At 33.9% G+C, this 17615-nt stretch overlaps 1 protein-coding gene and 2 non-coding genes across 3 annotated transcripts; all 3 read right to left on the bottom strand.

Moving 5' to 3' along the window:
- Positions 1 to 2346: 2346 nt before the first annotated feature.
- On the bottom strand, positions 2347 to 2430 carry TRNAL-CAA (transfer RNA leucine (anticodon CAA)). Its single transcript has one exon. It is a non-coding gene; the product is annotated as a tRNA-Leu (tRNA).
- Positions 2431 to 2520: 90 nt separating this feature from the next.
- Positions 2521 to 2604, bottom strand: TRNAL-CAA (transfer RNA leucine (anticodon CAA)). The gene has a single exon. It is a non-coding gene; the product is annotated as a tRNA-Leu (tRNA).
- A 10571-nt stretch (positions 2605 to 13175) lies between these two features.
- Positions 13176 to 16251, bottom strand: LOC115715639 (protein DETOXIFICATION 35). The gene is made up of 7 exons (XM_030644298.2): positions 15609 to 16251; positions 14585 to 15210; positions 14377 to 14433; positions 14029 to 14267; positions 13820 to 13938; positions 13619 to 13705; positions 13176 to 13459 (listed from the first exon to the last, which is right to left on the bottom strand). Exons 1-7 carry the CDS (start codon positions 15894 to 15896, stop codon positions 13382 to 13384), a joined length of 1494 nt encoding a protein of 497 aa, XP_030500158.1. The 5' UTR covers positions 15897 to 16251; the 3' UTR covers positions 13176 to 13381.
- Between the last annotated feature and the right edge of the window lie 1364 nt (positions 16252 to 17615).

Genomic DNA, 17615 nt, shown 5'->3' with positions numbered 1-17615 from the left:
TGTATCAATGAGCTACAAGCTCTTTAATGAATTCATCATCTACCCCTTTCTAAGCACTATCGTTCTGCTATGTATTTTGTGTATCTCGAGATAGACCTTTTACGTTGGTTGTTCATCTCGCTGGTCTTATAAAGCGGTAGTTATTATTCACGGCTCGCCCTTATCTTTAAAAGGCTGAGTTCGTATACTTTTACTAATTGTATTTTTCGATGCGAGTTTATTGAACGTATTTATTGCTTTATAACACGAGCTGGTTCATTTTTCAGTTTTTTAATATATGTCATTACCACATTAATTATTCGAAATATGGGTATAATACAAGTATATTTATAAACAAAAAATTTTGGGATATAAAATTGTAAATAAAACACAAAAAAGTATTTTTGAAAATTCTTCTAAAATTTATTAGTAGAGTTTGAACAATTATAAAACCACTTGACTCCTACAAAGTAAGACACCCTCTCAATATTATTGCATTATTCCTAATCCACTTTTGTAATCTAACTTCTTGAGACGTTGCTATGTTGAAGCATGCTCTCTTACTCCCAAACTTTAGAGTGATCTTCTTTCGAAGATCCTTTGAACGTTCAGAATGCTTCTCCAATTTATTAAGAACAAAAAAGGAAAACAATATCAAAAGACAAAGCCATAGAGATAAACAATCTAAGTTTCACAAAAAAAACTTTTCAATGAAAAATGGTATTAAAGAGAATGGAAGAGGTAATCTCAGTCTGCACCTATAGGAGAATAGTTGGTTTCAAATATAAAAAATTGTTACACATTTCTACAATACTCAATTAAGTTTAGAATTTTCTACACATTTGTAGAAAAACTTATTCTAAACTTTTAGATAATTGTAAAATAATTTAGAATTTTCTAGACATGTGAAAAATATAATAGAACATAGACATTTTTAGAAAATTTTGGTCTAGAGATTTCTAGTTATGCATGTTTAATAAATATGTAGAAATATATGGATAAATTCATGAACTAGAAAGATCTAGAGAAAACAATTTTAGCTTCAAATGTTTGAAGGCTAGCAACTATAAATACCCATTAAGCTTTTCCAATGGTAACCAACACCAAATAACCAACATCCAAACTATCAATAAAGCTTACTACCTTCTCATACAACCCTCTCTTCTAAGCCAAAACTGTTCTCATATACTAAATCAACAACTACTCATCAATATCACTACTTCAATTACCATAACAATTATTAAACACTTATTCCTGATATACACCTATTTAAATATAAACTAATACAAATTTATTCTCAATCCATCAGGAAACAATAGAAAAACTATTCCAAAAATACTTATCAATCACCAATAAATGAAGATAAATGTTGTTGTATCAGACGAGAAATCTAATGGATCACTACATCTCAAAATTATAAGGTGAGATGAGAAACATGTAGCAGAAAAATCTCTACTTCCACGCATGGATAATTTGAAGCTTTAAAGTGAATCGGGTCTTGCTACAGATTTAGACTTCTCTTATTTTACCTCTTTGTTTCATTTCTTTTGCAATTTACTCACAACAAAATAAAATAAATTACATTAATAAAAGTCTTCATATTCAAAATATATTGAATTAATTGCATGAAAATAATTTATTTTCACTAATTGGTCATGTGCAAGGACATTATTTTCAATTAATTCCATCAGAGGTCAAAGTGGCAGGCTTACTCAAAAACACATTTTCTTGTCCCTAGAATCTATTAATTGGTCTACATACTTATCAAATTTGAGGTGAGATGTTAATCTATAGGCGTTTGGTTGGGAGGAATGAAAATATAGGAATAGGAATGGGAATGGGAATAGGAATAGGAATGGAATGGAATAAAATTTAAAATGCATAAAAAAAATTGATAAAAAAATAATTATTTTTTTTTTCTTGTTACATTGGAATGGTCATTCATTCCTTTTTAAAATGGAATAGTCATTCCACCAAAATGGTGGAAAGAGCATTCCATTGGAATGTCATTCCAATACTTTAAAATGCAACCAAACAAAGGAATGGAATAAAAATTGTTTCCTTTCCATTCCATTCCATTTCATTACCTCCAACCAAACGCCACCTAAGTTTTTTCTTTCCTGGGGACCCATGTAAGTGGTTAGTTCTATTAGTTTCTGTTTCAGTAGCTAACTAATTCTGGGGTTAGTGTGTCAAATGCAGCTAACACACACGTGTCTATTTTCAAGAGCTTTTACACTCAATACATATATAGGATACATAAATGGAGTTTGTAAGTAATTTATTGATGAGAGATACTCTGTTATTCTAGTACATAATATGATATGCTCTAGTTGTTTAAAAAAAAACAAAAAATGCTCTATAAAATGTCAGAAGTGGGATTTGAACCCACGCCCTCTCTCGAAGACCAGAACTTGAGTCTGGCGCCTTAGACCACTCGGCCATCCTGACTTCTTGAACAAACGTTGTACAATTAAGAACAAGTACATTTGTCGTGAAACAGAATTTTTACATGATAATAATGAAATATGAAGAAAAAAGTGTCAGAAGTGGGATTTGAACCCACGCCCTCTTTCGAAGACCAGAACTTGAGTCTGGCGCCTTAGACCACTCGGCCATCCTGACTTTTTCTTGTCATATGCGTAATTATTTAGTATATATATACAGTCAATTTCACGAACAGTTTTTCACTAGCACGGCCGTAGATCAACTTTGATTAATTGATTCCAATCATGTTTAGAATATACTAGAGATTCCTTGGATGTAATTTCTACTAAGTGGTAGCCCATATTAGTTTCTAACTACCAACATTACAAACATTAATGGCTGTAGAGAGTTGTCTATGGAAATTGGTTTTGGGATTTAGTAATTTAGGCTTTTTAGAAAAATAAATTGCTATATTATATTATTATGCATATATAACTATTACTAGCAAAAAAAACTATGTGCGAGACACGTATATTAAATTTTATGCTAGGTTTTTTTTATGTTATTTGAAAGTGAGATTATTATTGAATACTGAATGCAATATATTAGTGTTTAAGAAAGCTTAATGATTTAAATATGTTCTTAAGTTAATCCAAAAATAAACTAAAAATTGATGTTCCAATACTTAAAGAAACATTACCTCATAAAGTATGGGGTTATTGCTTCAAATTAGTTTGAACTTGATAATTCTAATAACTCTGTGTAATAACTCTGTGTAGACTATGTTTTTGGTGTAGTTCTTATCGTGTTGGCCTGTGGTCACAGGTCGGATTAATACACGCACTGTAGACATTATTTTTGCCAAATTATAATAGGAAAAGGAATACATAGATATTTAATTTTTAAATTCTTCATGGCGAATTAAATAATAAATAAATAAAAAATAAAACAAAAGCTAAATAACAAAAAAAAAAATAATAATAAAAAGATAAAAAATAAAACAAAAGCTAAATAAGAATTGATCTATGGATCACACCAATTATAGTAATAATAATAATAAGAAAAAAAATAGAAGAGGAAGAAATCATCAAAACGGTGCGTTTCGAAACAGGGGATGAGGAAATTTTTGTTGTCGTCTTCGGAGAGCAGTAGTAGTCCGGTGAGGCTTTCGATGTTTCAGAGGATGATTCCTTGTAGTGTCGATGGGAAAGTGAGGGAGATTACATTAGCTAGCAAACAAACAAACAGGAAAAGTTGTGTACGACAACAAAGAGCATTGATGATGAGTGTACAAATTAGCTAGCAATAGCTATATGATCGACCTTTCGAAACCTTGAATTTCCGAATCAGCCATTGGTGGCAGGAGGAGGTGGCCTAGCAGGTGTTGCTATGTTAGTTCCCACAATCTCTATCTTCATTGACTTCCCATCGAGTTGCACATTGTTGCTGGAGGAGCAATGAGCCACATTTTGTCGATACATTCATTTTTGGTTTGGTTAAAAGTATTAGGGAACGAAATGATGAACAGGTTGGTTTATGCTTTTGTTTAGCATATATGCTTTTCGACTTGCACTTCTTATGTAACCAAATACTTGTGATTGAATTATATAGAGGAGTAAATTCATATTTATTGATGATTTCATTTTATGTTGTTTCTTATTTCAGGTTGAGAGAAACAAACCAGTAGTACCAATTGTGCAGCTTAATGTTATTCTTCTGCTAGCAGATTTAAGTGTTGCTATTAACAAGTCTGAAGTAGTGGGCAAGATTTTACCTTCCTTTATTGATAGACTGGAAGAGGGTGATGATTCGGCTCCTAGTTTATTGCGACCCCGAGTATGGAACCTCAGTCTTTAAAGCATGTATTTTATGTTATTTCTTTTAACTCAGTGATTTAATGTTTATTGTAATCAAATTGCTTATTGCTTCATTCAATTTGATGACACTTTCTAAAATCTGTTTTAATAATTTTTTGCAGCTTCTTTATGCTGTGTCACGCATGGCAAGTTTAGGTTTTGAAAAGTCCTATCGGGAAACAGTTATTTTGATGACAAGAAGTTTCTTACATAAACTTTTGAGTGTAGGATCTGCCGAAAGTAGAACAGTGGTGCCTGAAGCTACAACAGAGCTGGTTGAGGTCAGTGTCTCATCAGAAATATGAACCACCATGATACTTACAAGTTACTTGGTGAAGTATATTGTCCAATGGATTCTCACTGATTCAATCACATTCCAGACGCTTCCTGCAGGGTTCCTTCTTATACAACAACAACGATAATGGACGAAGAAGAGAAGAAAGAGGTTTGAATTAAAAGGAGAAGAGCTATTTTTGAGATTAATCCCCGGTTGTTTTCTTTTTAAATGGGTTGTGATTCTCGAATATTTAATATCAGTTCAAATATTAATAGGATTTGTTTTATTATTATTTTATTATGTATAAATAATATTTTATTATTTTATTAAATAAAAATTAAAAGTGACCCATGAATTTCTCATAAACCAAGAATTTCAGTTATATAGGCACACTTTATATAGAATAGATATGTGTTCATTTTTAAAGGGTAAAATTAAAAAATTTGAGTTTTTATGCTTAATTTTTTAAGCTAATTAAAAAAATTGAGTAATTTGTGGCATAAATACTAAAGTTTAATTATCAGTTATAAATAAATACTTAAGTTTAATTTTTTACAGTAATAATACTTAAGTTATATTTTAGGAACTCTGTATATACCTAACAGTTAAATGTTAAGCTATTATATCCACGTGTCATTTTCTTATTAGTATATTTGAACTATTTTTTTTAAAAAAATAATAAAAATTTAATGACTTTGACCAATCAGGTATTGTCACGTAGCAATTTATTTAACCAGGTACCTACAGAAGTTTCAAAATTATAACTTAGGTATTATTACCGCAAAAAATTAAATTTAAGTATTTATTTGCAACTGGAAGTTAAACTTAGGTATTTATGCCGCAAATAACTCAAAATTTTTTTACATCATATATTATGAGTTTGTTCCATTGGCTAAAAAAAAGTTTTTCAACAAAATAATAATAATAAGAAGAAAAAATTGAGTTTGACTTAAATATTTAGTGTAAAAAGATAAATTTATTTTATTGTGATGTCTTAACTATCAGTTTCGATGTAGAAAGTGCCCAAGTGCGGTTATGCTCTGTTGCGGTTATTGTCCAGTTTCTCTCAGTCTTCTTCCTCGTCCCTTTGTTTTTTGCTTATCTAACTACTATGCTCTTCCCATGATCTCTTTTAACTGCCTACCTCCAATTCTTTCTCTCCATGATCTCCTTTTTTTCTTGTCTTCTCCTATCAACATTGTGCCTATTTATATCCAGAACCAAAGCATCTTTGCTTTATTCCTCCATTTCTTATTTTCTTTCTTCGATTCTTTGTTTTCCATGGATTCAATCATCAAGGATATGCACTCACATTTACCCTTATATGAGAAGGAGAGAGTGGTTCACACCCTCACTTAGGCTGATCTTAGTGATTCGCATCACCCCACAAAATTTTTTATTGTTGCCCGTTGTATCTCAAATGCTATTAATCTTAAAACCTTTATTAAGAAAATGGAAGAATTCAGGACTAACAAATACCAATTTAATGTTCTTATTCTGAATTTCACTCTGAAATGTTCTTGTTAACTCTTGGTTGTGCAAGTGATAAGCATCAGATTCTTGAAGGTGAACCATGGAACTTCAACAACAACTTGATTATTTTACACTCACCATCTGCTCTGCACAATGTCTCTAAGGAAGACCCGCATAAAGTCCAATTCTGGGTGCAAACTCATAAACTACCCTTCCTCAACAAATCTCGTGTTCCTGCTAAAAAGGTTGGAGAATGGGTTGGTGATTATATTGATGTTCATGAGGACTCTCTTCATGAGGGATGGGGACCTTTTATCCGAACTAAAGTTTGGACTGAGATTCATCAATCTCTTATGAGAGGCAAATTGGTTAACCTTCCACAAATTCGGGATGAACATTGGCTAGAGTTTCAGTATGAAATATTGCCCATATTTTGCTTCAGGTGTGGATTATTGGGGCACCCTTTTGAACGTTGTGCCTCTGTCCTTGAATTGGTTGATGATGGCATTGACCTTGACCTTCCTTATGGACCCGAAATGATTGGGGACAAATTACCAAAAATAGGGTATGATCGATATAGACATGATTTTTCCAAAGTCAATGCCTACCCTTTCTTAACCCGTCTAGCTTGGAAATCCATATGCTCTACCTTTCCTCCTTCCATGTCCCATACACACCTCACTCCTTACTAGTCACGAATATAACCTACCTCAAACTCTTGAGACACCACTTAAAGAACAAATCCGTGAATTTCCTTCACCCTTTCCCTTATATTACCAATCAAATATACCTTCATGTGTTGCTAATTTTCTTCCCTTTACAACTATAAACACCTCTTCTACACCAGACTGATCCACTCATGCTGCTCCCACCACTGTCACGACAAACTTTATTGCTACTTATCCACCAACTGACCGTCCTATTGGCATCTCCATTTCTCGTTGACTGGTTTCCATTGCTGCCATTCCCTCTACTGTTCACACAACTCTTATACAGTAGGGTAAATTTATTGATATTAATATTTCAACCTCTTTTGCTACTAGTTTTGAGGCAGTCATTACTTCAACAATAGCCAAAGGCAAAGTTATTTAAGATGTTGATTCTTATTTGCATTCTCGGACAAATAATAAGACTTTCAAAAGGCAAGTTATTTGCGAAACATTAGTGGCTGTAGAGAGTTGTCTATGGAAATTGGTTTTGGGATTTAGTAATTTAGGCTTTTTAGAAAAATAAATTGCTATATTATATTATTATGCATATATAACTATTATATGTGTTCATTTTTAAAGGGTAAAATTAAAAAATTTGAGTTTTTATGCTTAATTTTTTAAGCTAATTAAAAAAATTGAGTAATTAGTGGCATAAATACTAAAGTTTAACTATCAGTTATAAATAAATACTTAAGTTTAATTTTTTGCAGTAATAATACTTAAGTTATATTTTAGGAACTCTGTATATACCTAACAGTTAAATGTTAACTTATTATATCCACGTGTCATTTTCTTATTAGTATATTTGAACTATTTTTTTTAAATAATAAAAATTTAATAACTTTGACCAATCAGGTATTGTCACGTAGCAATTTATTTAACCAGGTACCTACAGAAGTTTCAAAATTATAACTTAGGTATTATTACCGCAAAAAATTAAATTTAAGTATTTATTTGCGACTGGAAGTTAAACTTAGATATTTACGCCGCAAATAACTCAATTTTTTTTTTTACATCATATATTATGAGTTTGTTCCATTGGCTAAAAAAAAGTTTTTCAACAAAATAATAATAAGAAGAAAAAATTGAGTTTGACTTAAATATTTAGTGTAAAAAGATAAATTTATTTTATTGTGATGTCTTAACTATCAGTTTCGATGTAGAAAGTGCCCAAGTGCGGTTATGCTCTGTTGCGGTTATTGTCCAGTTTCTCTCAGTCTTCTTCCTCGTCCCTTTGTTTTTTGCTTATCTAACTACTATGCTCTTCCCATGATCTCTTTTAACTGCCTACCTCCAATTCTTTCTCTCCATGATCTCCTTTTTTTCTTGTCTTCTCCTATCAACATTGTGCCTATTTATATCCAGAACCAAAGCATCTTTGCTTTATTCCTCCATTTCTTATTTTCTTTCTTCGATTCTTTGTTTTCCATGGATTCAATCATCAAGGATATGCACTCACATTTACCCTTATATGAGAAGGAGAGAGTGGTTCACACCCTCACTTAGGCTGATCTTAGTGATTCGCATCACCCCACAAAATTTTTTATTGTTGCCCGTTGTATCTCAAATGCTATTAATCTTAAAACCTTTATTAAGAAAATGGAAGAATTCAGGACTAACAAATACCAATTTAATGTTCTTATTCTGAATTTCACTCTGAAATGTTCTTGTTAACTCTTGGTTGTGCAAGTGATAAGCATCAGATTCTTGAAGGTGAACCATGGAACTTCAACAACAACTTGATTATTTTACACTCACCATCTGCTCTGCACAATGTCTCTAAGGAAGACCCGCATAAAGTCCAATTCTGGGTGCAAACTCATAAACTACCCTTCCTCAACAAATCTCGTGTTCCTGCTAAAAAGGTTGGAGAATGGGTTGGTGATTATATTGATGTTCATGAGGACTCTCTTCATGAGGGATGGGGACCTTTTATCCGAACTAAAGTTTGGACTGAGATTCATCAATCTCTTATGAGAGGCAAATTGGTTAACCTTCCACAAATTCGGGATGAACATTGGCTAGAGTTTCAGTATGAAATATTGCCCATATTTTGCTTCAGGTGTGGATTATTGGGGCACCCTTTTGAACGTTGTGCCTCTGTCCTTGAATTGGTTGATGATAGCATCGACCTTGACCTTCCTTATGGACCCGAAATGATTGGGGACAAATTACCAAAAATAGGGTATAATCGATATAGACATGATTTTTCCAAAGTCAATGCCTACCCTTTCTTAACCCGTCTAGCTGGGAAATCTATATGCTCTACCTTTCCTCCTTCCATGTCCCATACACACCTCACTCCTTACTAGTCACGAAGATAACCTACCTCAAACTCTTGAGACACCACTTAAAGAACAAATCCGTGAATTTCCTTCACCCTTTCCCTCATATTACCAATCAAATATACCTTCATGTGTTGCTAATCTTCTTCCATTTACAACTATAAACACCTCTTCTACACCAGACTGATCCACTCATGCTGCTCCCACCACTGTCACGACAAACTTTATTGCTACTTATCCACCAACTGACCGTCCTATTGGCATCTCCATTTCTCCTTGACTGGTTTCCACTGCTGCCATTCCCTCTGTTGTTCACACAACTCTTATACACAAGGGTAAATCTATTGATATTAATATTTCAACCTCTTTTGCTACTAGTTTTGAGGCAGTCATTACTTCAACAATAGCCAAAGGCGAAGCTATTTAAGATGTTGATTCTTATCTACATTTTGGGACAAATAATAAGACTTTCAAAAGGCAAGTTGACCCATATAACTTTTAGAAATTGTTGAAAAGATGCAGAAGTAATATTCCCAGTCGTTCAATTATTGATGGTACTGTTTCTCAGTGTTTCTACTTTAGCTATGGAGTCTACTGAGTTGTTGCCATCTTCTACAGCGGGTGTTGCTGATTTGCAACTCCGCTCACAACCATGAATATCATAAGTTAGAATGCTCGGGGTTTGGATAACCCGAGGGTATTTCGCTGCTTGCGTTTGCTTGTTCGTGAGCAAACTCCCCATTTGTTATTTCTTATGGAAACTAAAGTTGCTACTGGTTCTCTCACTAGATTCAAACATTCTTTACATTTTAGTAATAGCTTAGAGGTTCTTGTTATGGGTTTAAAAGGTGGAATTATGTTGTTATGGCAAGACAATATTGATGTATCTTTGCTTTCTATGAATACAAATTATTTTGATTGTATGTGTCTTTAAATAATGGCCCTCGGTGGCATTTCTTGGTTGTCTGTGGTTTTCCTGAGATGGTTAATAAGAAACTTACTTGGGCCTTGATTAATAGCCTTGCTGATGTTTCTCCGTTGGACCCTTGGATGTTCGTTGGTGACTTGAATGAAATTTTTCTCACACTCATAAGAATGGTGGACCTCTTAGACAAGATAATCATATGGATGCTTTTTGCTCCACTCTTGATAAATGTTTATTATCTGAGTCCCCTATACTGGAGATGATTTTACTTGGGCTAAAAATAAAAATAATGCTAATGCTTTGAAAAAAGACTAGACTAGTGCTTCACTAATCAAGTTTGGTCTGATAGTCTCTTACTCCCATCGCTCACTCACCTTGACTATTATGGTTCAGACTACTGTGCCCTCTTAATCAATGTCTACTTTACATTGCAACTCGATCCTATTGTTAGACGCAGGTTTCGTTTTCGATTTGAAAAGATGTGGCTCAATGACTCTTGTAGTGCTAATATCATTTCTCACTGCTAGTTGCAAGGTTCTTTAGGGGATATTATTTTAGATTTTTTGTCCAACTTGCAGAATTGTGCAACTTAGTTGCAATCTTGCCATGTGGATAAATTTGGGAAGCTTAAATTTGATATCTCTCAGGCACAGCAAAATGTTAATTTACTTCATTCCTCTATTGCTATTACTCACGACCATTCAAACATAGTTCAAACATCGAAGTCTATTCCTGATGATCTCTTAGCAAAAGAGAAACTTTACTGGCGGAAACGATCACTAATTGAATGGTTAAAGGCAGGCTCCTCAACTTGAGATCCAACTCTCTTGTTGAACGACCTGATCAGGTCCTAAGCTTCCCTATTCTGGAAGTTCAGCTCTGCCTGTTGGGCTTGGAAGATCGCAGCTTGTTGATCCATCCACTCCTGTAATTTGCGTCTCTGTTGGTCAAAAGTATCGCCCATAGAAGCGCGTGTTTCTTGTTGGTCATGGTGCAGGAGGTTAGTATGACCCTAAGCTTGTCCTATGGCCTCTCTAAATGCATGTTTCTTGTTCGTCAATGCTAGGGTCGCCAACCCCAGGCGTAGTCTCACCAGCATAGACACAAGGTCCCATCCCTTTGCCAAGAATTTCAGTTGTGGGCTAGACTGTGGGTCCAGTAGAGACTTGCTCTCCTGGGCGGACTGTTGTGGAAGCTCTGGGCAGCTGGCCGGAACGTGGTGGCCGGCCAGCCAGGGCTAGATTAGTCTCGACAGGTGGCACTTAGACATTAGGGTTTGCGGCCATAGGGTCTCGTGATTCAGTCAAATTTTCACATCTTGTGACAGCCATGCTGAAGATGAGAGCTTCTTGAATGAGAATTATGGGCTCTCAATGAAAGCACCAAAATATTGACTGTGAATTTAGCCAACCGACATGAAGTCTGACTAGGATCATGGCTTATAACTACCATATGTGGAACAATAATAAATGTAAAGAGACACACAGAGTTATAGAGGTTCGACCCCTTTTGTTTAGGTAATGACCTGCTCCTTTGAGTTGTATTCACTCTTAAGATAATACCAAGCAAATTACAAGCTAAGACCTTGTAATTTCTAGATAGGCTCTCTTCAGTATTACAATGTGTTTTGTAGGTGAGAAGTATGGGAAAAGAGAGATGACTTATTCCTATAGTGCTTATGAGCGTGAGTGAGACTTAGAATGTGAGTCTGAGCATGTGTATCTTGCCTTTATATAGTAGTAGGGCTTACATGCTGCACATAGAGATGTTCTTGGAAAATAGAAAAGTTACAACACATATTTAAAATAGAAAGCAAATAAATAATGATCCCCAAAGAATAGGTTTGTTATTTGTTGATGGAGAGTCCTATCTTTGTGGGCAGTTCGAATTGATCCGCAATTGTCGGAATGCTGAAGGCGAGTTGGAAGGCTTGTGAGAAGAACACAAGTATTGGTGTGTGCTTGCACCTTTGGCCAGCCAACCTTGTTGAAGGCTACCCGGTGCTTGAAAGCTGACACTCTTGGCCGACCAACTATAGGTCCGACCAGGACCTTACTAGCAGGTTCATAGATCTCATTTGGCTTGTGTGTACCATGCAACATAGAATCTCAAAGGTTGAGAGGCTGCTTGTGACTAATCCTAGCAGGTTAGTGCTGACCTGTTCTCAACGTGTTTTCTGCTTTTTGCCATGTGGAGGAGCCACGTCAGGTGGACAAAATTTATGATAACAGATTACTATTAATAAAATAGCATGATTTATTAAAAAAAATATAGCCCATATTTCTATAATTTGGGTATTTATTTGTAAAAAACTCAACAATTTAAGTATTTATGGCACAATTTTTTTAATATAAAAACTCATTACTTAATCAACGTCACCTACACTTAGTTTTCATTATACATATATTTAATTTATAAGTAAATACTATTTTGAATCCTGTGTTTTGCAAAAGTTATAGATTGGATCCTCTGTTTTGTTAAATAACAAAATAGACCATGTATTTTCCAAAATGATAAAAATAGGACTCTGAGCTTAATTTTCGACAACTTTTTTTTTTAATATAACCAACTTGAAGACAATTCTTAACACGAACAGATACAGAAAATATAAATAGTTTTGTCATAACACATTTAGATCGGATTATTATTAAATTTTATTTTGACAAAAAATCAGTTCATGGTCCTATTTATACTATTTTTGAAAATACAGGGTTCATTGTTATTTAACAAAACAGAAGGTTCAATTAATAATTTTTAAAAAAAAATCCAAAAATTTACCCTTAATTTAATTTTAATTTTAAATTCTTTCGTTACAAAATTAGTTTTAGTAGGAATATTTAATTACATTGACTATAGAAGAGGGGTTTATCAATATTTGTTTCTTATTGTTACATTAAATACATTTTACTGTAATAGTTTACTTGATTGTATTTTTTTAATTACAAGATCTTATTATAATCTTTCAATCAATTTTTACATTCAAATCACATGTTTGAATATTTTTTTTCAAACTCTTTCTATATCGTTATTTTTTTTATTTACATTATCATTCTTGTAAATTTTTTAAAAATTTTAAATAATTTACATTATTAATATTTCAGCATATTTAAAAAAAAAAGTTTCATCATTCAAAAAAAAAATTCAGATTCATTTTATTTTATAAATATAACAAACACTGTCATAAAAAAATAAAAAAACAAATATTTCAGCGTATGTTCTTGGACACAAAAGTTAACTAAGAGATTGTTATAAAAAATTAACAGTAGCACTTTCTTATATATATTTAGAGATTGAAAGAGAACTACAAAACAGATCCGCTTAACATGAGTAAAATGAGAAGCATTGCTGGTTAGTGTCACCCAAAAATCTACTACTGTTTTGAACCATAACAATGGAAAATCCTTCACTAATTTCTTATATATAAAAGAAAAAAGAAAATGAAAATGAGATCATATATGTTGATCAGCTGGCTTCTCAATAACGTCTTGACCAGCCCACAGCCTCATGCGTTCCGTCGTTTGTTCCACCTGCCAAAATTAAGTTTTCATAACTGAGTTTTTCTTGTAACACATTAATAAGATCATGAACTCAAGATACATCTATTTAAATTCCCAAATATCTTATTGATGACCATTTTGAGGGTATTAATTAATCATCATGTATTTACTAGTGATAAGAAGACTTACCTCTTTGTTCCAGTTGGTTTTATATAGTACAATCAAGAGCAACAAGGTTTGTAGAGCAGTTCCACATATCATGCCTCCCCATAGTCCCTTCAATATATAAATAAATAACATTAACATAATTGGGGTTTTTTTTAAAAAAAATATACCATGTTGAGGAAATGAGAAGAAAGACAAAAATTCAAGGGAGAATGAAACGATTACAATGACTCCAAGGCCTGCTGTATATCCAAGAAGAACTCCCAATGGAAGCCCGAAAATGTAATAACATCCTAAGTTGATGTAAGCCACCAATGCTTGCCAACCACCTCCAATAGCAACACCTTTAAGTAAAAAAAGAACAAAAAATATCATGGTCAAAATGTACTTAATTGACTATTAATTTATGACCTTTTTAACAAAGAGATTGGTACCTGAAATGACTGGTTGGACACTGTTGAGAAGCATGGTGATACCGAGAAGATATGCGAGGCGAGACACAGCTTCTTGCACTTCCTTGCTGTTGGTGAAGATGACTGAAAAGTCATCTTTGGTTAACAAAATTACTACTGCAAAGAATATACCAATTAGGAGAGACTGAAATACTGTCACATATACAGAGTATTTGGCTCCCAATGGACGCCCCATTCCTAGCTCATTCGAAACTCGGACACTGAAATTCGAGAGAGAATCGACTTTGTTAGCTATGCAGTATGTACCATTATGGGCCATCGAACTAGTTTTTGTATGTTTGGAAACTTTTGTGACTAATGTATTTATACCTGATGGCTGCATTGATTCCAATAAACAACATGGCTTCCCATCCGTTGAGATTCATGCTATAAACATATAAATAAAACAAAAGGACTGTTAATTAAGAGTTTTTGATTCAATTCAATCACAATTCAAAACATTGCACTATCAATAGTATAGACTTGAGCAAATGTTACAAATGAAGGAAAACTTTTACTGTAAGGTTTATGAACTTACCACACAGAAAGGGAATCAACAGCAATCACTGCATTTTTAAGGTGACCAGTGAGAACAATCACACTCATCAAGTACCAAATCTCAAGACAAAGCATGACAGCTGAAGCAAGAGAGAGCCTGACAAATGCCCATAACTCCTTAAATGCCAGCATTGAAAAACCACTCCAACCTTCATTACACCAACATATCACATACACAACTTGAGCTATGACAATGAGCCAACTGGTGAGATCAAAGGCCACAGCTGCACCAGTCAAACCCCAATTGAAAAAGTAAATGAAGAGCCAGAGCAGTCCAACATGAAGAACCATAGCCACAAAGCCAATCCATGCTAGAGCATTGACTTTGCTCTGTGCTTGAAGGAATTTCTGAGTTGGGAAATTGACAGCAAGTGAGAATAACTGAGGAATAACTAAAATGGTGAACTTTCCTGCAAGATCAGCAACATCATCTGCTTGGCCAAGAATCTTCAAAATTGGTGCAGCAAAAATATAAAAGGGCAAGAGGAAAAAACAGCTGACTAGTAATATCAGCCATGAACGCTGCATGTAAATCCCAAGCATGTGGACTTGTCCAGCTCCAAAAGCTTGACCACATAGCGTCTCCAACGCACTTCCCATTCCAAGCTGCAAAAGTTGATTTTTCAGTTTTAGAAATATTAATGAGTGAAACATTATTGTTTATTCCCTACTCACTATAGTAACATATTAAAAGGAATATTGAAACCAAGATTGAGTGTTTAGTTAAACTCAACAATAAAATTTATTACATCGAATCTATAACTCAAATATATAAATAATCAACAGAAGATTGTTTATTCTTACAAAAAAACAAAACATGAGATTGTTTATAATATAATATATCTATAAGCATGCATCGTGCATTCAATATTATACTAAAAATATTAATGATTACCCAGTTTCCAAATTTGGATTTAAGGGATTTCTAAGGCATTAAAATCTATTAAAGGGAAAACTAAGCAAACATAATAAAACAGAGAGAGAGAATAAGAAGAAGAACTGACCATGAAACCAAAGGAAAAGGTACCGATAACACTGAGAGAAATGGTAACGGCAGAGAGCTGAAGCTCACCGATATGGCCGACGAAAATGTTGGTGAGGGAATTGATGCCATAGTTACAGACAATGGTGCAAATGATTGGACCCGCAATCGTCCATAGCTTGACGGACTCTTTCCAGAACACATTACGCACGTCCCTCACACTCACCACTGCCTCGTAGTCCTTATCCTCCTCCTCCGGGCCGGTGTTCTCCGTCAGCAGTGGCACTGCCGCTGCCTCTTCCGCCGCCATTCGATCCCTTACCAGTCTCTCTCTCTCTCTCTCTCTCTCTCTCTCTCTCTCTACAGAGAACTGAGACCTCTCTCCTTTCTGGTTATTATGAATTAATCTGCCCTTTGATTATTTTTTATATAATTAATTTAATGGAGAGTCTACTCTACCCACCCAACAAATTAGGTGTTAATTAGCATGGAATTTGAAAATTTAATAAATATCTAACAAATAATATAGGCTAAAATAAAACCAAAAATAGATCACTATAACCATATTTTATACATTTTCTGACTAATTTTGTTTGCGATTTCATATACGTTTTAGTAAAATGCAATTGCGTGAGTTCACAAAGGAATTATTATTATTATTATTATTATTGGACATTTGTTTGATATTATATAGGTGCTCCAATCAACCACGTGACCATCCACCACGTGACCATCCACCGCTCCATTTGTTTTTATTTGAAGAACCTCAAATAACATTAGATAGAAGAGAGAATCAACCACTCCAAATTGTTATGGGTTGAATTTGAAATTTAATAGAATATGGCTATAATGCATGCTCCTTGGATATAATAGTTATTTGTATTGCAGGACTAATGAAAGAGAAGCTTCTAATGTTCTTCATTTATTGAGGACTTTCGAGCTAATTTCGGGGCAAGTTATAAACTTGGACAAGTGATTCATATTTTTCAGCAATACTGATACTCTTAAAAAATTTTGCCAATTAATGGAGATAAAAGAACTTGATAGCTCGAGCTTGTACCTGAGGTTACCCTATTTAGTTGGTAGAAATAAGAATGCAATTTCAAGTTTTTTAACGAGCAAACTGCAAAAGAGAATTCAACATTGGGAAGGTCAGTTTCTATCTAAGGAAGGCAAAGAAACTCTCTTAAAAACTATAGCACAAGCTTCTCCAAGCTACGCTATGTCAGTTTTTCTTTTACTATTGGAAACTTGTCGTGGTCTTGAAAGTATTATGGGTAAGTTTTGGTGGTACACGTCTAAAAATAAATAAGGTGTCAGTTGGGTTAGCTGGAAGAAGCTTTCTAAACATAAGAACTTAGGTGGCTTGAGCTTTAGAGATTTCAGAAACTACAATCTAGCTTTACTTGGTAAGCAAGCTTCAATGCTGCTAAGTGATGAATAGTTACTAGTTTGCAAATTCTACAGGGCTCAATATTTCCCTAATGGTTCCTTTCTTACAGTTACTCTTGGAAATAATCCAAGTTTCATTTGAAAAAGTATCTTTGAAACAAAGAATATCATCAGTACAGGCTCCAGAATTCGTATTGGTAACGACTTCAATACAAGCATTATAACAGACCCTTGGCTGCCATATTTGTGTCAACCGTTTGTTTGTTCTTCTCACCCTGGGTTAGAAGGAAAAAAGGTAGCAAGCTTAATGCATCTTAAACATAACAGCTGTGATGATGAAATAATTTTAGATTTATTTAATGAAAGAGATCGTTCGTTTATCTTGGGGATACCTCTTAGTAACTCTAATGTTGACGATTGTTGGAGTTGGAATAAGGAGGCTTCAGGTTTTTACTCAGTTAAAAGTGTCTATAGACTTCTCCAACATGATGATGGAGATGATCGACTTCATGGTAATTTTTGGAAGAGCTTCTAGAAAATTAAAGTACCTCCAAAGATTCTTCATTTTGGGTGGAGAGCCATTACAAGTTGCTTACCTACCAAAATTTAGATGCAAACAAAGCATATTAATGTCAAC

The sequence above is a fragment of the Cannabis sativa genome, chromosome 5 (assembly GCF_029168945.1).
Source record: "Cannabis sativa cultivar Pink pepper isolate KNU-18-1 chromosome 5, ASM2916894v1, whole genome shotgun sequence".
Lineage (NCBI taxonomy): Eukaryota > Viridiplantae > Streptophyta > Magnoliopsida > Rosales > Cannabaceae > Cannabis > Cannabis sativa.
This window is presented reverse-complemented; position numbering and strand designations above follow the sequence as displayed.